The sequence below is a fragment of the Bos grunniens genome, chromosome 26, assembly GCF_055505025.1.
Source record: "Bos grunniens cultivar Pamir isolate PY7600 chromosome 26, Bosgru_T2T1.0, whole genome shotgun sequence".
Taxonomy (NCBI): domain Eukaryota; kingdom Metazoa; phylum Chordata; class Mammalia; order Artiodactyla; family Bovidae; genus Bos; species Bos grunniens.
The window spans coordinates 16,025,960-16,047,164 of record NC_141190.1 but is presented as its reverse complement, the minus strand read 5'-3'; the positions used below and the strand labels follow the sequence as shown (position 1 = coordinate 16,047,164).

Below are 21,205 nucleotides of genomic sequence, written 5' to 3'. Positions count from 1 at the left end.
ATCCCAAGGTGTGGTAACTGTTCAAATAGAAGGACTGAAGAGGGAGTGTTACCGAACATCACCAAGTCTGTGTGCCCAACACATAGGCCAAAACAATGCTAAAACACTGGAGTTTGGAGTTTGGTTTATTACAGGACCATGCAAGGAGATGGGTGGCTCATACCTTAACCCCAAAGTTACTGAAAGCTTTCATCAAAGCGCTTTTAAATGTAAAAGGTTAGGGGGTGTTATGGTTAGTTGCAACTTCTTGGTGTCAGAGCCTTTGTTCTTAAAGTCAGGTCATGGTCAGCTAACAATGTTCCTGTAAACCTCTACCAAACAAATGTTATTCTTTGTCCTGAGAAGAAAGGGCAAGGTCCCAAGGTACAACTTTTAACCTCCAAGGTCCAGGTCCTGGCTAACAGGAAGCAGAGCTCAGGTGGCAGTTCCCTCAGGGTCAGGTTCCCCAGAACCTGACCAACTGTCATCACTGAGGAAGCCAGGCACCCAACTCATCTGGCCCTCAGGCTTCTCAGGCCACCCAAAGCAGGACACCACATCCCACATACTGTGACCCAGGCAGACCACTGCTACTATTAGGTCCCAGAGACAAGGATAGGGGAGAGGTTCACTGCTGCCTCAAGGCCTGGGCCAAGGCTAGTGGAGGGCTTGATGAGGGCTCTGAAGTCCTACAGAACATAGTCCCAAGCCTGTTCTCTTGGTGCCCAAGCTCTCTCACTGACCAAAGGCCAGATGAACTGAAGGGCCCCAGGGAGAAGGTCAGGATCCTCCTTTTACCTCACTCTTCACCTGAGGACCACCACGCCACTTAGCTGAATCCCCTCACTAACTGCCCATTCTTAACAGTTGGTTGCTTGTGGGTGGGGCCCACTGCTGAGCTGTCCAATGTCTGAGCAGGGTCATCGGGGTTGCTCATTGACAATTGGTTGCTAGTGTGTGGGGACCTCTGACGCACCGACCAATGGCTGAGCAGGACCCATTCCTGGTAACAGGGTGCAGAGTAACTGCACACAGCAATTCAGTTCAGTTCAGTTCAGTTCAGTCGCTCAGTCGTGTCCGACTCTTTGCGACTCCATGAACTGCAGCACGCCAGGCCTCCCTGTCCATCATCAACTCCTGGAGTCCACCCAAACCCATGTCCGTTGAGTCGGTGATGCCATCCAGCCAGCTCATCCTCTGTCGTCCCCTTCTCCTGCCCTCAATCTTTCCCAGCATCAGGGTCTTTTCCAATAAGTCAGCTCTTCACATGAGGTGGCCAAAGTACTGGAGTTTCAACTTGAACATCAGTCCTTCCAATGAACACCCAGGACTGATCTCCTTTAGGATGGACTGGTTGGATGTCCTTGCAGTTCAAGGGACTCTCAAGAGTCTTCTCCAACACCACAGGTCAAAAGCATCAATTCTTCAGCGCTCAGCCTTCTTTATAGTCCAACTCTCATATCCATACATGACCACAGGAAAAACCATAGCCTTGACTAGACGGACCTTTGTTGGCAACGTAATGTCTCTGCTTTTGAATATGCTATCTAGGTTGGTCATAACTTTCCTTCCAAGGAGCAAGCGTCTTTTAATTTCATGGCTGCAGTCACCATCTGCAGTGATTTTGGAGCCCCAAAAAATAAAGTCTGACACTGTTTCCACTGTTTTCCCATCTATTTCCCATGAAGTGATGGGACTGGATGCCATGATCTTAGTTTTCTGAATGTTGAGCTTTAAGCCAACTTTTTCACTCTCCTCTTTCACTTTCATCAAGAAGCTTTTGAGTTCCTCTTCACTTTCTGCCATAAGGGTGGTGTCATCTGCATATCTGAGGTTATTGATATTTCTCCCGGCAATCTTGATTCCAGCTTGTGCTTCTTCCAGCCCAGCGTTTCTCATAATGTACTCTGCATAGAAGTTAAATAAGCAGGGTGATAACATACAGCCTTGACGTACTCCTTTTCCTATTTGGAACCAGTCTGTTGTTCCATGTCCAGTTCTAACTGTTGCTTCCTGACCTGCATACAGGTTTCTCAAGAGGCAGATCAGGTGGTCTGGTATGCCCATCTCTTTCAGAATTTTCCACAGTTTATTGTGATCCACACAGTCAAAGGCTTTGGCATAGTCAACAAAGCAGAAATAGATGTTTTTCTGGAACTCTCTTGCTTTTTTGATGATCCAGCGGATGTTGGCAATTTGATCTCTAGTTCCTCTGCCTTTTCTAAAACCAGCTTGAACATCAGGAAGTTCACGGTTCACATATTGCTGAAGCCTGGCTTGGAGAATTTTGAGCATTACTTTACTAGCGTGTGAGATGAGTGCAATTGTGTGGTAGTTTGAGCATTCTTTGGCATTGCCTTTCTTTGGGATTGGAATGAAAACTGACCTTTTCCAGTCCTGTGGCCACTGCTGAGTTTTCCAAATTTGCTGGCATATTGAGTGCAGCACTTTCACAGCATCATCTTTCAGGATTTGGAATAGCTCAACTGGAATGCCATCACCTCCACTAGCTTTTTTCATAGTGATGCTTTCTAAGGCCCACTTGACTTCACATTCCAGGATGTCTGGCTCTAGGTCAGTGATGACACCATCGTGATTATCTGGGTCGTGAAGATCTTTTTTGTACAGTTCTTCTGTGTATTCTGGAGTAAGCATCTTTTAATTTCATGGCTGCAATCACCATCTGCAGCAATCTTGGAGCCCAGAAAAATAAAGTCAGCCAATGTTTCCACTGTTTCCCCTGTTTCCCCATCTATTTGCCATGAATTGATGGGACCAGATGCCATGATCTTAGTTTTCTGAATGTTGAGCTTTAAGCCAACTTTTTCACTCTCCTCTTTCATCAACAAGCTCTTTAGTTCTTCTTTACTTTCTGCCAGAAGGGTGGTGTCATCTGCATACCTGAGGCTGCTGTGCTAAAAGCTGAGCTCACTGCACTCTGTTACAGGAGGTACCAGCCAATCACTACAAAACTCTTGAGAATGAAGCTGATGTGGTTTGAAAAATAGTTGTGGATTGGGAATAACTTGATTAATAGGGGAAATATAGCTGGGAAAGTAAAATATCCAGCATTTAGAGTTCTAAAACGGTTAGGGCTTCAGTTTAAAGAGGCAGATTGAAGAGGCATTGAATAATACAACTAGGTGAGTCACCGGGAACACCAGGGAAGAAAGACTAAAGATGAGGGTGGGGCAGAGACTCAAAGGTGTCGTTATTTAAGGATGGACAAAGAAATCATATTGCAACTCTGATTTAGTTCCAATCATATTGGAACTAAATTATTGGAACTATAATTTAGTTCCAATCATATTGGAACTATAATTTAGTTCCAATCATATTGGAACTAAAGTGGCACTGCTGCTGCTGCTGCTGCTAAGTTGCTTCAGTCGTGGCCGACTCTGTTCGACCCCATAGACGGCAGCCCACCAGGCTCCCCCGTCCCTGGGATTCTCCAGGCAAGAACACTAGAGTGGGTTGCCATTTCCTTCTCCAATGCATGAAAGGGAAAGTGAAGTCGCTCAGTCATGTCCGACTCTTAGTGTCCCCATGGACTGCATCCTACCAGGCTCCTCCATCCATGGGACTTTCCAGGCAAGAGTACTGGAGTGGGGTGCCATTGCCTTCTCCAAAAGAGAGGCACTAGTTGTGGATAAAATGAAGTGGCAAATATAGACCACTCATTCTAGAAGTATGTCAATGAAAGGATAGCAGTAGGAGAATGGAGAATTAGAGGAAGCAACATTGTCAAGCCTTTAAAAAAAAAAAAATATATATATATATACACACACACACAAAGTGAATATAACCTATATATAAGTAATAAAATACATAAATGAACATCCATGTGGCTAGCATCCAGTTTAAGAAACATCATGTCTTTTATAATGAGCATTTCTCAAGGTCCTAACTAAAGTGCCAAGGGCATAGGTGGCAATACATTTTTTGTTGTTGTTGTTGGCTGAGAGTCCAAATCTTAGTGCAGGATCTTAGTTCCCTGACCAGGGATTGAACCCTTGCCCCCTGCAGTGGAAACATGGGAGTCTTGACCACTGGACTACAAGGGAAGTCCCTAGCAATACACTTATTATCAAGATTTTTCAGAAGAAGAAATGACCTCCAAGATACAGGTGGAAAAGTTAATATAGGAACACAGAAAATATCTGTAATTCATATATCTGATAAAGGCCCAGTATCCAGAATATATGAAGAACTGAACTATAAGAAGACAACTCAATTTACAAATGAGTAAAGGAGTTGAACATATATTTCTCTGAAAGAAGATATGCTAATAGCTGTTAATAAGGATATAAAATGATGCTCAACATAATCTCTGCTGCTGATAAGTCTCTTCAGTCGTCTCCAACTCTGTTCAACCCCATAGACAGCAGCCCACCAGGCTCCCCCGTCCCTGGGATTCTCCAGGCAAGAACACTGGAGTGGGTTGCCATTTCCTTCTCCAATGCATGAAAGTGAAAAGTGAAAGTGAAGTCGCTCAGTCATGTCTGACTCTTAGCGACCCCATGGACTGCAGCCCACCAGGCTCCTCTGTCCATGGGATTTTCCAGGCAAGAGTACTGGAATGGGGTGCCATTGTCTAGAGATATGCAAATCAAAACCTCAAAGATAGCACTCACACCCACTGTGCTGTGCTGTGCTTAGTCACTCAGTCGTGTCCAACTCTGTGACTCCATGCCAGGTTCCTCTGTCCATTGGGATTCTCCAAGCAAGAATACTGGAGTGGGTTGCCATGCTTCTTCCAGGGGATCTTCCTGACCCAGGGATCAAACCCAAGTCTCTTATGTCTCCTACATTGGCAGACAGGTTCTTTACCACTAAGCAATTCTACCCACTAAGCAATATACCCTAAGTATATGGACGGAGAAGCCTGGTGGGCTGCAGTCCATGGGGTCGATAAGAGTCGGACACAACTGAGCGACTTCACTTTCACTTTTCACTTTCATGCCTTGGAGAAGGAAATGACAACCCACTCCAGTATTCTTGCCTGGAGAACCCCATGGACAGAGGAGCCTAGTGCGCTACAGTCCACAGGGTCCCAAAGAGTCGGACATGACTGAGCGACTTCACTTTCACTTTCTTTCACTTTGTATTAGGTAGAGAAAAAGAAAATATTCTATTAAGGTCTGTATTATATCAGCTAACACAACTGTCTTAATCGTAGTGGATTAAATAAAGGTGTCAATATAAAAATTTTGATATTTATAATTAACAATTGCTATATTCTATAAGAAAAACATTTCTATTTTTAGGAAACATACTCTGGAGTATTTAGGATAAAAGGCCGTGATATATGTAATTTACCCTCAAATGACTTAAAAAAATATGCATGCACACAGAACAAGGGATAAAGCAAATAGGATAAAATGTTAACAGAGGGATTACACAAGGTCCTATTGCATAGCACAGGTACCTATGTTTAAGCCCCTGAGATAAACTAAACCAGAAAAGAATATGTGTTTGTGTGTGTATGAATCACTTTGCTATATAGCAGAAATTTACACGATATTGTAAACCATACTTCAAAAAAATTTTTTTAAATGTTACACTAGGCAAATCTGGGAATGATATGAGTGTTTCTTGTATTATTTTTTATGTTTGTAACTTTTTGTAAGTTTATTTCCAAAGAAAAACATTTTAAAGATGTCTCTAGTCTCTATTTTCTCACTCTCTGCCCCACAATTTACTCCATTCTAGCTCATGTCCACTCTCATTAATGACTTCCCTGTCCCTAATTTAAGAGAGAAACTCCACTCTCCACCTTGCTTAATCTCTCAACAACATTCATTCTGTTGACCACCCCTCCATTTTAAAACACTCATTCATCTGACTTTCAAACTTGAAACACTTTTGCTCCTCTGTTTTCATTACTCCATTGTTGCCATACTCTCCGTTTCCCCCCTACCTCTATGGCTACTACTTCTTAATTTCCTCAAGGCAAGAAGAATTTCTTCCCTCTTAACTGAAATTTCCTAAAGGAATAGTTCTGAACCCTCTTTTCTTCTTATTCATCCCTCTTTAACCCAGGTAGTCTCAGTATTTAGATGATCATCTATCAACTGAAGACTCTAGAATTTGTATCAACAGCTCCGACATTATCATCCGAATGCCTTCTTGATATTTATATATAGATATTTTTAGTCATGTATGGATATGAGAGTTGGACCATAAAGAAGGCTGAACACTGAAGAATTGATGCTTTTGAGTTGTTGTGATAGAGAAGACTCCTGAGAGTCCCATGGACTGCAAGGAGATCAAACTATCCATCCTAAAGGAAATCAACCCTGAATATTCACTGGAAGGACTGATGCTGAAGCTCCAATATCTTGGCCACCTGATGCAAAGAGACGACTCATTGGAAAAGACCATGATGCTGGGAAAGATTGAGGGCAGAAGATGGTAGAGGAAGAGATGGTTACATAGCATCACCAACTCAATGGACATGAATTTGAGCAAACTTTGAGAGATAGTGAAGGACAGAGAAGACTGGCATGCTGTAGTCCATGGGGTCACAAAGAGTCAGACACGACTTAGTGACTGAACAACAATAACAGACATAATAAATATGATTAAATGAGCCTCTCCTAGTTTTCTTCCACCATTCTCCATCTTAATACATACCACCACCACCCACTCAGTTTCTCCAGATCCTATATGCCAACTGTATACCCAGTATCTCTGCTTGGTGGTCTTAAAGTCACCTCCATCCCAGTACCTCCAAGTCTAAACTCATAATTGCCTTCTCTAAATCTTCTCCTATTATAATATTCCATATCTCACCAAATGACAATATTTTAGTTGCTCACACCTAAAACCCAAGAGTCATTCTCTTTCTTATACCACCCTCTTTCTTATCCAATTAGCCAAGTGTAGTGGGTTGAATTTATCTCTGAAAAAGATATGTCCAAGTTCTAACTCCAAGGACTATGAATGTGACTTTATTAGAAAAGAGTCTTTGCAGATATAATTAAGATAAGCTTTCCAAAATGAGATAATCCTGGATTAGACATACTCCCTTCCTCACAGAGCTAATAAGTAGCTGTGATCGGTGTCCTTATAAAAGAAAAAAGAGAAGGGATTGCTTTTGCAGCATATATAGTAAAACTGGAACAATACAGAGAAGATTAGCATGGTCCCTGTGCAAGGATAACCCACAAATTCAGGAAGTATTCCATATCTGGAGGAGGGATAAATTAACAGTTCAGAACTAACACATACACACTACTATATATAATACAGATAATCATAGGACCTACTGTATAGCACAGGAAACTCTACTCAATAGGTGTAATAACCTATATGGGAAAAGAATTTGAAACAGAAAGAATATATATATGTATAAACACACACACACATATATATATGTATGTATGTATAACTAAATCACTTAGCTATATACCTGAGACTAATATAACATTGTTAATCACCTATATGCCAATATAAAATAAAAGTTAAATTAAAATATTCAAATAGTAATGAGTGGCAAAAAAAAGAGGAGAAGGCACATGAAGACTCTGGGAAGAAGACCATGTGAAAATGGAAGCAGAGATTTGAATGATGCATCTATAGGCCAAAGGAACACAAAGGATTGCTGGCAACACCATCAATTAGGAGAGAGGCATGAAGTGCATTCTCTCTCAGAGCCTTCAGAAGAAACCAACGCTGCCAATATAATTTTTTTTTAATTTTATTTATTTATTCTTTTTTACTGTTCTGGATCTTTGTTGCTGCCCGTGGGCTTTCTCTAGCTGCAGCTAGCAGGGGCTACTCTCTAGTCGCAGTGCACAGGTTTCTCATTGCAGCGGCTTCTCCTGTTGCAGACCACAGGCTTTAGGGCATGCAGGCTACGGTCGCTGTAGTGCGTGGGCTCAGCAGTTGTAGTTCCTGGTTCTAAAGCATCAGCTCAATAGTTGTGGCACATGGGCTTAGTTGCTCCACAGCATGTGGGATCTTCCCTGGACCTGGGATCGAAACCCGTGTTTCCTGCATTGGCAGGCAGGTGGATTCTTCACCACAGCCACCAGAGTAGTCCCCTTGCTAGCATCTTGATTTCAGACTTCTGGTCTCCAGTATTGTGAAAGAATAAATTCCTGTTGTTTTAAAGCACTAAATCTGTGGTAATTAGTTATCACAGCCTTAGGAGGCTAAAATACCTAGTCTGGGCTCCCCAGGTAGCTAGGTGGTAAAAGAATCCGCCTGCCAATGCAGAAGCCAAGGGTTCAGTGCCTGGGTTGGGAATACACCCTGAAGGAGGGAGTGGCAACCCACTCCAGTATTCTTGCCTGGAAAATCCCATGGACAGAGGACCCTGGCAGGCTACAGTCCATGGAGTCGCAGAACAGTTGGACAACACTGAGCAACTATAACAACAATACCAAGTAGTCACTAAGGTCTGTTTGTTTTACCCTCCTGAATATGTTTTTTTTTAAATTATATAATACAATGTTATTAACTGTAGTTCACCATGTTTTACATTAGATCCTCTGAAACTAGATAACTGAGATCCTTACAAACTTTCAGCTATAAAATGGATAAGGTCTAAGATCTAACGTAAATATCCTCTAAATGTTACTCACTTCACAATGTCTACCCACCCAGACTAAGTCACCATCATCTCTTCCCTGGGTGACAGAAGCAACCTCCAACCAGTTTCTCCACATTCACTTGGGGCCACTTCAAACATTTCCCCGTGCTGCAAGCAAAGCACTTTCTATTAAACCCACATCTGATCACTGCCTTGCTCTTTTAGTCACCTTCCTATGAACCTTTCAGCTGTTTAAAAGAAACACTTTTTCCTTAGGTCTCATTTCTCTATTGTCTCCATTTTTTCCCTCCTACATTTTGGCTGTTTCTTCTAAGTACTCTTCTAAGTTCCTCTTCCTTGAATCACCCTCAATTTCCACAAATGATTTAAATTCCGTGCATGCCTGGTAAACCCTTAGCTAGGAAGAGAAGGTGACTAGGACTAAGGTTACGGATTATAGTTAGAATACAAGTATTGAGAAGATGTGTACTGCAGATTAACCACAAGGGTGAGACACATGTGGGAAATGAATGATAGTAAGATCACAAAGCAACTGCTGTTTGGTAAACCACAGCAGGACAGCCACAAACCGAGAGAGATAAGATGCTCTAGAAATGCAAACTGATCCTTTTGGAAAGCAAATTGATGCCACATATCAAGAGGCACCGCAATCCTACTCCTGGGAATGTGTCATAAGGAAATAATTCACAATAATAAAATAAAAGCTACACAAGAAGGCCTGTAACAAAATGTTTAATAGTTAAAAGCGAGAAATCACTTAAGTTTAAACTGTATTAAATTAATACAGAAAGTGTACAAAAAACTAGGTTTATCTATGAAATATTGCAAAGTTGATTAAAATGATAAAATATAGAAATATGGGGACATTTTACAAAACAATATTAAAGGTAGAGAAACATAATTGTATATCATAATGATGATGTATAAAATCAGCATTTCCAGTTTGATAAAGATCAAAAAAGATAGATATGAAAAGAGAATGATGGAGGTTTTTATTTTTTATTTTTATACTTTTACTTTTCACGGTATTTTATTTTTTAAGTATTTCTATGTGTTTGTGCATTTATGTATTGCCTGTGACGGGTCTCCAGTGTTGTGTGGGCTCTTCTCTGGTTGTGGCAAGCAGGGGCTGCCCTCTAGTAGCAGTGTCCTGGCTTCTCACTGTGGTGGCTTCTCTTGTTGTGGCACACAGACTCCAGGGCACATGGACTTCAGGAGTTGCAGTTCGCAGGCTCTAGAGTGTGGGCTCAGTAGTTGTGGTGCACAGGATGAGTTGCTCCTCGGTGTGTGGGATCTTCTAAGACCAGGGATCACGTCTCCTGCACTGGCAGGCAGACTCTTTACCACTGAGCCACGAGGGAAGCCCCTTTATGATATTTTAAAATGGATTAAGTAGCAGTTCTTTAGCAGAATAGTCTGAAATCCATTTCCAAACACATATCATAACTATGAATTGGGAAGAAGCAAATAAGAAAGTCCCTTGGACTGCAAGGAGATCCAACCAGTCCATCCTAAAGGAAATCAGTCCTGAATATGCATTGGAAGGACTGATGCTGAAGCTGAAACTCCAACTTTGGCCACCTGATGCAAACAACTGACTCATTGGAAAAGACCCTGATGCTGGGAAAGATTGAAGGCAGGAGGAGAAGGGGACGACAGAGGATGAGGTGGTTGGATGGCATCACTGACGCGATGGCCATGAGTTTGAGTAGGCTCCGGGGGTTGGTGATGGACAGGGAGGCCTGGTGTGCTGCAGTCCATGGGGTCACCAAGAGTCAGACATGACTGAGCGACTCAACTGAACTAAGAAACAGACCTTATTTAAGTTGTTCAGTTTGTCCTGCTAATGTGACTGATCTGGTGCAGGATCAAGCATTCCTGTTAGTCTTCATGTCTCCTTCTACCCCTGCAACGCAGGACAGTTTCTGTCTTTCTTTGTCTTTCATGACCTCTGGGTTATCTGTCTAGTTGCACAGGGTCCTGCCCTGAACATCTGATTTAATGCTCTGTCATTGTTGTCTTGAAATTCATTATTTTTAAGGAAATTTTGAAATTTTCACATTTTAATTTCATCTGCTGCCGCTGCTAAGTCGCTTCAGTCGTGTTCGACTCTGTGCGATCCCATAGGCAGCAGCCCACCAGGCTCCCCTGTCCCTAGGATTCTCCAGGCAAGAACACTGGAGTGGGCTGCCTTTAGTTGATTCTGAATGACCTTGACAGTTTTGAAAAAGATTGGCTGGCTGTTTTATAAGATCCCTCGGTTTAGGTTTGGCTTAATTGTTTCTTCATAATTCAATCCAGGTTATGAATTTTGGGTAAGAATACCACTGAAGTGATGTTGTGTCCTCATGCCTAGGAGCAGGAGGTGCAGAATGCTAGTTTATTCCCAATACTTGTAACACTAACTTTAATAACTTAGTCAAGATAATGCCTTCCACTTTTCTGCACTGTCAAGTCACTGTTTTGTCCTTTGATACACATTTTCAAATTGCTTTGTGAAAAGGTTGTACAATTTTACATTTCCTACCAGCAGTGTGTGAAAGTGCCCATCATTCTAAACCCTCACCAAGCTAGATCCTATCTCTTAAAAAAAAAACTTTCCAACTTTACAAGAGGACTTCCTTTAATTATTTCAAACTACTATACTTTTCTTTGAAAAGTACTACTGATGAACGTGGACCTACCTCCTTCTCCATCCCAGCCTACCCCACAACCATATTACTTAAGTCATTTACATTTCTTCTTTTGAGATTAAGTAAAAAATTTCTTTGGTGCAACCTGCTTCTAGTCCACCTCAGTGATGAGATAATCCTAAGAAATATTTGTGAGTTGAAAGGGCACCACGGAGAAGTATACAAATTATAGGCCATCTCATGTGGTTTTAAATGTTTAACAAAACGGACAACAGAAACCTCCTTTAGGAGATGATGATTATCTTTAGTATACAACTGTGTATTGTAAATTCCTGAAGGGGCTGTGATAAACTGGCTCTGGATTTAGGCCACTGGGGAGAGAAAAGAACACCTATGGCTTGCTCACAATGGATGTGTGAAGGATAAACAGAATACAGGAGGGAAAAAAATTGAATAGAAGATTCTAGGGTGCTCTGTTGGAGGTCAGTGGGGATGAGGTAACCGTATAACAGAAAACCTCTGATAGCTGAGTTATTCTGGTGATCCAGCTGGCATGACTTAGTCAAATCAAGCACATGCATAACCTGTGACCCAGCAATTGCTCTCCTGATAATATCCTTCAAAGGAAATTTCTCACAAGTCCTTAAGAGGAATACTAGAGGATGCTCATTAAAGTGTGCATTAAGGCATGTTGTTGTAGTTCTTGTGTGAGGTGGAAAAGAATTTGAGACAATCCTAAATTGACATAAATATGTAATAAACAAGATGAAGAACAATTAGCAACAACAGATCAGATACACACAGAGCGAGGTTAGGATACACAGATATACACAGAATAACTATATTAAAACCACTGTCAAATGAAAAAAAGAAATGAGAATAATAAAAATCATTTACATAGATGAATAGTTGCTGCTAAGTCACTTCAGTCATGTCCGACTCTGTGCGACCCCACAGACGGCAGCCCACCAGGCTCCCCGGTCCCTGGGATTCTCCAGGCAAGAACACTGGAGTGGGTTGCCATTTCCTTCTCCAATGCATGAAAGTGAAAAGTGAAAGTGAAGTCGCTCAGTCGTGTCCAACTCTTAGCGACCCCATGGATTGCAGCCCACCAGGCTCCTCCATCCATGGGATTTTCCAGGCAAGAGTACCGGAGTGGGGTGCCATTGCCTTCTCCAGATGAATAGTACATACATACAAAACAAATATGCCTTTTCTCAAGAACATCAATAAATTTTAAAAATCTATATAAACAACGGCTGAATATGGAAGAGAGAAAAAGGAATTGCTAAAAAGGGTTAAAACTGAGTATACTGATAAATGAGAATGTAACAGAGTCTCTGCATGGATGAATAACGATAATGTGTCAAGAACTGAGGAAGGTGTTAACTCTGCATTCAAGGAAGAAAAAAGAAACAGGGGGAGGAAGTGAGGAAAAGAAAGGATGGAAGTTAAGAAGGAAAAGGCAAGAGAGCAGCAAAGTGATGGGCAATCAGCTTCTGTTCCCTTTGATCACAGGGCTTTGCACATGTTGTTCCACTTGCTAAAAATTCTGAGACAATGATGACCATCACCACCGCCGCTACCACCACACACACATATACACAGTTAACTCCTCTTTCCTTTAGACCTCAGCTCAGTCATCAATTCTTTAGTAAAAGCCTCATATGACCTCTGATGAGGCCATAGTCCCTTCTCATAATAGGTCTTAACACCATATTCTCTCTTTTTTGGCACTAAGGGGATTTCTTTGGAAGGAATGATGCTAAAGCTGAAACTCCAGTACTTTGGCCACCTCATGCAAAGAGTTGACTCATTGGAAAAGACTCTGATGCTGGGAGGGATTGGGGGCAGGAGGAGAAGGGGACGACAGAGGATGAGACGGCTGGATGGCATCACTGACTCGATGAACGTGAGTCTGAGTGAATTCTGGGAGTTGGTGGACAGGGAGGCCTGGTGTGCTGTGATTCATGGCGTCGTAAAGTGTCGGACACGACTGAGCGACTGAACCGAACTGAAATGAATTACACCAAACGTTTAAAATTAGAAAACTTTACATCTATCTGGGTGGTTTGTTTGACTAATATCTGCTTCCCACCAGTAGACCAAAGCCATCCAAGTGCAGGGATGGTATCATTTTCTCGTTCTCATGCCTGGACACTGGCTGATAGTTAAGTGGCTAGTTAATATTTGTTACATGGGTGAATTAATAAAAGGATAAATGAATGAACTGACAATAAAGATTGGAAAAGAGAACCAAAGTGGAAGAGCTATGAAAAGAGCCTCACAGAAGGTCCTGAAATTATTTGCCAGAAAGGAGGAGGGACTGTTTCTTAAGTTTACCTCACCTTTTGCAGCCAGGTGCTGTATACCATCTCACTCACTGGTAGGCACTGTTATCCTCAAGCTTTTTTCCATATACCATTTGGGGTGTGACAATTGAGAGAAACTGAAGGGGCGAATATTCACCAAGAATGCTGAATAGAAGGGAAAGGAAAAAAGAACTGGAGAGAAAACAAGGGTTTAGCAGAATGCAAGTAGATACTGACTAAGCTAAAAAGGAGATAGCTACCAACCCACTCCAGTATTCTTGCCTGGGAAATCCCATGGACAGAGGAGCCTGGTGGGCTACACTTCAGTTCAGTTCAGTTCAGTTGCTCAGTCGTGTCTGACTCTTTGCGACCCCATGAATCACAGCACGCCAGGCCTCCCTGTCCATCACCAACTCCGGGAGTTCACCCAGACTCACGGGTCACAAAGAGTCGGACACAACTTAGCAACTAAACAACAACAACAAACAGTACTTTTGACCTAAAGTGATTGATCTACTGAAAGCAGTTCACCTTTGGGATGGTGAGTAAGAATAGGCTGAACTAATATTATGCCATGCAATCCTGAGATTTAAAATCAAGATGTATGTCTCATACTTAAGAATCTTTAGGGACCAGTAAGGCTGATGGATAACAGACAACAGGAAGTACAGGGGCTGGTGGGGGAACTAGAGACTAAATACTGAGTATATGGTCCACTCAAAGGTATTTAAAAATCAATGAAAAGTATCACACACACACAATTTTAACCAAACACAACTACTCCTCTGGCAGAATCTGGCCATGAGCCTCAAGTCTGTGCCCCTATGACTGCTCTAAATCCCAAAGAGCTGACCATGTCAAATAAGTAACAAAACACCCAGAGTAATAAAAATCTACAACCACCAAGGGGGGTACCTAAACTTATACCTAGGATTCATCTCAATTCATCAGTTAAATATAATCCAAAATACAGTAAATATTTATTGTTTATAAATACAGAGTAATGACCCAGGTGTCTCAGGTTAAAAGATGGAATTAGTTATGACTCCTGTACTTTGGTATTAGTTCAGGACCTACAAGGTTTAATGAATGGGCAGTCACACAGGTTACAAAATAATCTTTCTTATCTTCTCAGTAGAAAATCAGTCTCTCATGCTGTCCACGATTTAAATCTCACCTACACATCCATTCAACTTTAAACCTATCATAGTCATGTAACGTCCTGTATTCTAAAATCATCTCCTCTACCTATATAAAATTCTGATTTCTTTAGCCTTGGGTAATAGGAAAATAATGTGTTTGAAATCCAGCACCTATTCAGATCCCAGTAAAGATGCTCAATAAATGTTCACTGAATCCAAAACTGATGTTTTTAAAATATGTCCACAAATTCTCTGATATTTTCTCTTCAAAAAAGTATACTCTTAATTCCCCTATCATTGGGAGTGGTCTGAAATAAAGTGACTCATTTTTAACAAACTGAATAGTGGGAGTGATGACTTCCATGACTAAGATCTTTAAGAGGCATTCGAGTTTTCCCCTTGCTGTCTCTTGGATAACTTGCTCTGGGGAAAGCCAGCTGCTGTCTCATGAAGACACCCAAGCAGCCCTATGGAGAAGTTCATGCAGTAAGAAACTGAAGCTTCCTGCCAACAGCCAGTAAGTAAGGAATGATACATCCTGCCAAGAACCACAAGTGAGCCATCTCAGAAGTTAATCCTTCAGGGGGAGATTTAAGAGGGAGAGGACATATGTAAACTTATGGCTGATTCGCATTGTCGTATGGCAGAAGCCAGCATATTATTGTAAAGCCATTATCCTCTGATTAAAAATAAATTTTAAAAAAGAAAAAAAAAAATTAACCCTTGAGCCTCAGTAAAGTTTTCAGATGACTGTAGCCTTGACCAACAGTTAAGACTGCAAACTTTCAGAAGCAGAACCATCCTGCTAAACCACTCCTAATCCCCAGATGCACAGAGATTATGTGAAATAATAAATGTTTATTATTGCTTTAAGTTGATAGCTTTTAGAGTAATTTGTTAAGCAGAAATAGATAACTCATATGCCTCCAGGAGCTGGTGATGGACAGGGAGGCCTGGCGTGCTGCGATTCATGGGGTCGCAAAGAGTCGGGACACGACTGAGCGACTGAACTGAACTGAACTGATGCCTACTGAAATTATCATGATGTTATGACATACATGCCTCTGATGTTTAAAACCTAGCTGTTTTGGCGCCTCTTTCACTTACCTTCTACTGTTCCTCCACTTCCCATCTTTGCCACCTCCAGAAGGCACTCATTCCTGTAATTTCTGGATATTAAAAAGTCCTTTTGCTCCTAATGAGCCCAAGAGAGGGATTCCTTAGGGGCAGACTTGATCTTCTTTCAGGTGTGACAGATGTTGGAGGAGACATTTTGGATCATCAAGATCTCTCATCAATCTATTCATAAATATCTACTTATTTCACTTATGCATCCATTTATTCACCTGAGAGGATTTTAATTATTAGCAACACGGACTTCCCTGGTGCTTCAGCGGCTAAGACTCCATGCTTTCAATGTAGGGGGCCTGAGTTTGATCCCTGGTCAGGGAACTAGATCCCAATATGTCACAACTAAGAGTTCGAATGCCGCAACTAATCAACTAAAGATCCCACAAGCTGCAAACGAAGATAGAAGCTGCCACCTGCTGCAACTAAGACGGGGTATGTAGAATGTGTGTGTGTGCTCAGTCGTGTCCGACTCTTCACGACACCATGGACTGTAGCCCACCAGGATCTTCTGTCCATGGAATTTTCTAGGCAAGAATACTAGAGTGGGTTGCCATTTCCTTCTCCAGGGGATCTTCCTGACCCAGGAATAGAATGCAGGTCTCTTGAGTCTTAGGCACTGGCAGGCAGATTCTTTAACAGTAGTGCCACCTGGGAAGCCCACAACTCTGGGTACAGCCAAATAAATAATTAAAAAAATAATAATCAGCAGTATCAGCTTATAAAAGGAAGGGAAGCAATCAGAAGCATAAATGCCACCTAAGCAGGTTTTGGGACTATATGTGGATAAGCCCGTAAGTGGAAGTATTTCCAAACTTGTAATCAGAGAAAGGACTTGGCCTTTGGTGAAAGATGAAGTAGAGAATATTAGAATAAGCCGGGGCACATTGTGATATACAAGGTATCTAAGATGTTAGTTTCATCTTATGGTCTCTTCCCTGTGCAGGGTACTTACCAGCAGCTTTAGAATAGAGGCAGAGACAATGTGTCCTTGTTTTGTAGAACACTCTTTCACAGAGAGCTCCTAGCAGAGGCTGGTACAGAGAGTGAGCAACTATTGCTGCCAAAGGGATTATCAGAAACTGGACATGACTTTGTGTGTGGAGTCTACTCCCCCTTCCCCAAAGATTCTGGAAAGCAATGAATAAACAAGAGTGGCTCTGAACAGACAATTCAAGTAAAGAAAGAGGAAACATCAGGTCTTAGACATTAAATTTATCAACAAAATCTCAAATAGAAAAGATTATCACAACCCTAGGAAAATCCCTCTTTGTTTCCTGATCTATAATATTGCAGACGAGGGGGGGAAAAAAGAAAAAGCTTAAGGTATTTGATCTCTTTTGCTGAAAACCACTCCCACTGGTAGAACTGGCATCTTATTACATTTCCTGCCTGGTAAAACACAGACTTGACTACACCATAATATCTAATCCTCAGATTTATTAACTTTGAAATAGACACAATATCATAAGATTACTGAAGAAAAATAATTATATTTAGGGAAATAAAAATGCTTATGCTTTGGAAATAAAAATGCTTATTAAGTGATAATTGTCTTAGGTTAGGGGTCCCCAAATTTGACACTGAGTCAAGGTGTTATGAGTTGAAGTATGTGCCTTACAAAAGATGTTATAATTCTTATCCCCAGTATGTAGAAATGTGACTTTATTTGGGCATAGGATCTTTACAGATGTTACCAAGTTGTGATAATGTCATGAAACTGGGTCCTTGATCCAATATAACTAGTGTTCTTACATGAGGGGAAGATGGCCACATGAAGACACAGAGACAGGGGAGAATGCTATGTAAAGATGGAGGCAGAGATAGGAGAGATGCATTTACAAACCAGAGAATGCCATGAATTGCCAGCCATCACCAAAAGCTAGGAAAGAAGCATGAAACAGACTTCTCAGAGGCCTGAAGAGGAACCAACTGAATCAACACCTTTATTGTATTTCCAACTTCTGGCCTCCAGAACTGTGAGAATAAATTTTTTTGTTATAAGCCACACAGTTTATGGTACTTTGTTATAGCAACTCCAAGAAACTCATACAGAAGGATTTGAGAGTATGTGGTTTGTATTGAAGGAGAGACCTGGAACCACTGATGAAAGAATAAGCAAGCGAGACTGAGAAGAGAAAGTCAGTAACAGAGCAGGCTGATGGGTGGGTAACCCTAAAGGTAGGGCTCAACTCTGCCGCAGACTCCTGGAGACAACAGAAGACGCCTCAGAGTTGTTCTGCTTTTGAGAAGTGAGGACATTGGTGTACTTATGGGTATAAATATTGGTATATTAGTGTTCTGTGGTCACTGTGACAATCACCACAAATTTGGTAGCTGAAAACAATGAAAACTTATTCTCTCACAGGTCTAGAGGCCAAAAGTTCGAAATCAGTATCCTTGGAATCATGCAGTCAGCAGGGCCATCCTGCCTCCAGAGGCTCCACGGGAGAGTCTGCTCCTTGCCTCTTCCTGCTTCTGGTGGCTGCTGGCTCTCCTTGACTTGTGGTTACATCACTGCACTGTCTGCTTCTGTGGCCACAAGGTCTCCTCCTCTTCCATCTGCGTGAAATCCCCCTCTGCCTAGTTTCCCTAAGAATACATGTGATTGCATTTAGGGCCTACCTGGACAGTCCAGAATCATCTCCCTATCTCAAGATCCTTAATCATACCTTTGGCTCTAAAACACAAAATTCACCAGTTTCAGGGCCTGATATCTTCAGAGGATATTCTTCAGCCTACCACACTTGGCATATGTATTTATCCTTCAGTTTTCAAGTGTCATTGGTTGAAGACTGCTCTCAGGGTCCTTGGTGCTTCTTGACTGCCCTGGAGGGGTTCAGAAAAACTCCTCAGGTTAAAAGTTGCATGTATTGAGTGGGAAGTGCTGAGAGGAGGTCAATGGGATGACAGTATCTGCTACACTATTATTTTTTGTTATTTAGATTTTTGGGTTAACAATTTTAAATTGAATAATTAATCATTAGTTATAATTATTAGCTATTTTAGCCTAATTTCCTGATGACCCACAATATAAATTATTTGCTCTGTGTGACCTTGCTTAAAAAATTTTTTTTAAACAAGAGTAAACAATGTTTTTAATGATAAAAATAATCTTCAGTACAGTTAAGTTTTATATACCACATGTGTGCACAGGGACATTCAGTCCATATAGAATCTATTAAGTGGAGTCATAAAGAAACATCTCTCGAGAGGCAGACATTTCACTTTACCTGCTGTACACAGTGAGTCCAATCATTACCTCTTCATATAGGTGTCACAGACATAAGGTTTAGGAATCTCTGTGCATTAGGTAGATGGATGAGATCACACCAGAAGAGCAAGCAGAACAAAAAGAGAAGTAGAAAGGTGGGTCAGGAGTGGGACCCTGAGAGTAACCTACACTGAAGAGGCAGGAGGACGAAGGAATGAAGGTAGGAGGAGAAGCTGGTAAAGAGGCTGTTAAGGGAGCCAAGAGAGTCAAAATTCTAATGTGAGAAAGGAAAACTGCAGCAGAGAGATCTAGTGAGGTTAAAAAAGAAATAATGTAATTCAGTGAACACTTAAAAAATTTCACATTACTTGGAGATTCTTGGTGATCTTATTGAGAGCAGTTACAGTAGAATATTATGGGCAGGATCTCAAAAGGGTTCACAGGAACCTCTGGGTACAATCCCTGTGAAGTTAGTATGGGGTAGCCCAGTGACCCCTCTTAGTCCAGGTATTCAGGAAAGCTATGGAAGATCCAAGAGGATCCAGCCCAAACTGAGCTTAGTGTGGATTGAGTGAATGGGAATGACACGAAGCTGGGGGTGACGTAACTGAGAAACCAGATTACGTTAGTAGGAATCACGTAAACTTCCATTTGTTAAGTTTGTGTTTAAACGACAGATTGCTCAAAATCAAGATGGGAAAGATTAGCTTGGCAACAAGTGCTTAAAAATGATCCAAAGAGTTTTAGTTGATTGTAAACTTAAAATGGGCCAAGAGTATGACCTAATTCTTAAAAAAGCTAGCACAGGCTTGGGCTGTGATAACAGAGAAGATGAAGTGGAGATACCAAGAGAAATATAGTTTTTTTCTTTTTCTTTCCTTTTTTTTTGAAGTAAAGACAACCAGACAATGAGGGAAATAAAACAGCAATTAAAAGGAGAAGTCATCAGGGCAAAAATGAAGGATGGAAGAGATTTGCATATATTAATCAGCCAAGGGGAAAGATGCACTAGGGAGGGAAATAGAGAGCAGGGATAGTGATACATGGCGTGTGATGAAGCTGGGAGAAGTTCATTTTGAACTGAAATGGAGATGCCTCATTCTTGGAGAGACTGGACAAGAGGCTAAAAGGACGGGAGTGACCACAGATAAATCATTACGTTTGAGAAGGAATTCAGACTCTTGGGAAGAGCACAGGCTAATGTTTTCAATTTGTTTGATGAAGTAATACTCCAGTAGGACAGGTTCTGCTGTCTCTAAGAATGTGTGTAAAGGAGAGCAGTGGGGAAATTGAGGAAGTTGGAAGAGAGGGAAAGAAGAGTTCTGGATAGAATGGGATTCTTGGCTCTAAAGTGGGATCCAGAAACTGAAAGGTTTCTTCTCAGTCTCTGTAAGACCAGCACCTACAAGGGAGCTCAGATTCTTTGGAGCTTCTACCGGCTTTTCCTCTCTAGGTCAGGACTGCTAGGCCAGACTGTCAGGATGTTCTCAGAATTGCAGACTTTAAAAACAAACACAAGAAAAAAAACTAAAGCAGAATTCTTAAATTTATTCATGAAAAAAAAGTCTTTAAAGACATTTTGAAAAACACAGTTATTTTTGCAATGCATAAATCTTCCTGTTAAAACTAATGACTTCGGAGGAATTACTAAGGAGACAGTAGAATTTACAGAAAAGTTATAAAAAACTGAAATGCAGATGAATCTCACTGATATAACTGTTTATCAAGCAGTGGTTAAATTAAAGCAAAAAAGGTTTCAAAATAAAACATTAATAATCATAGATTTTTGAGTGTTGGAACTCATGAGAAATCATTAGCCATTCCACAAACTCGCCCAGAGAACCTGTCAAGGGGCAGGTATTTCACAAGTGAAATAAGCTCTTCTCTGTCGCACAAAAATCAGTATTTATAATAGAAGGATGAGACGAGCTATATCGTATAACAAGCTAAACATGAGAAGAGGTACAAAATACAGGAAGATGATTGAAAAACTCAGATCCTCTCGTTCTGAGAAGAGCCCAATTTCCTGAAGAACTGCAAGGAAATTGGGCAGGAGTCAAAAATTCAGAGACCCTTTAGAGAGACCGCTGATTACCCACCTTTGGTGATTCACAGTGCCATGCGCCGCCATGAGCGTGCACTCCGGGGCGCCGTCGGCCCACGGCCGCGAGAGGGCGCACGACAGCCCCTGTCTACGGAAATCCCGCCCCCATTTCCGGCGGTGGAGGATGGGGAGG

The 21,205-nt window shown here is 41.5% G+C and overlaps 1 protein-coding gene and 1 non-coding gene across 7 annotated transcripts in view; one reads left to right on the top strand and one right to left on the bottom strand.

The window, feature by feature from the left end:
- Positions 1–21,162, bottom strand: part of TBC1D12 (TBC1 domain family member 12) — a 116,776-nt gene extending 95,614 nt beyond the window's left edge. Inside the window, exon 1 of one of the 6 annotated variants that reach the window (XM_086378778.1) lies at positions 21,068–21,162. Coding sequence is in view for 2 of the 6 variants with exons in the window: in XM_086378766.1 (XP_086234892.1) it covers positions 21,068–21,099 (32 nt within the window). In the remaining 4 variants the exon portion in view is untranslated. The remainder of the gene's footprint in view (positions 1–21,067) is intronic. The other 5 variants (XM_086378766.1, XM_086378777.1, XM_086378767.1 and 2 more) reach the window with 5 other exon arrangements.
- On the top strand, positions 7,073–7,175 carry LOC147344082 (U6 spliceosomal RNA). The gene has a single exon (XR_015155905.1). It is a non-coding gene; the product is annotated as a U6 spliceosomal RNA (small nuclear RNA).
- Positions 21,163–21,205: the final 43 nt, after the last annotated feature.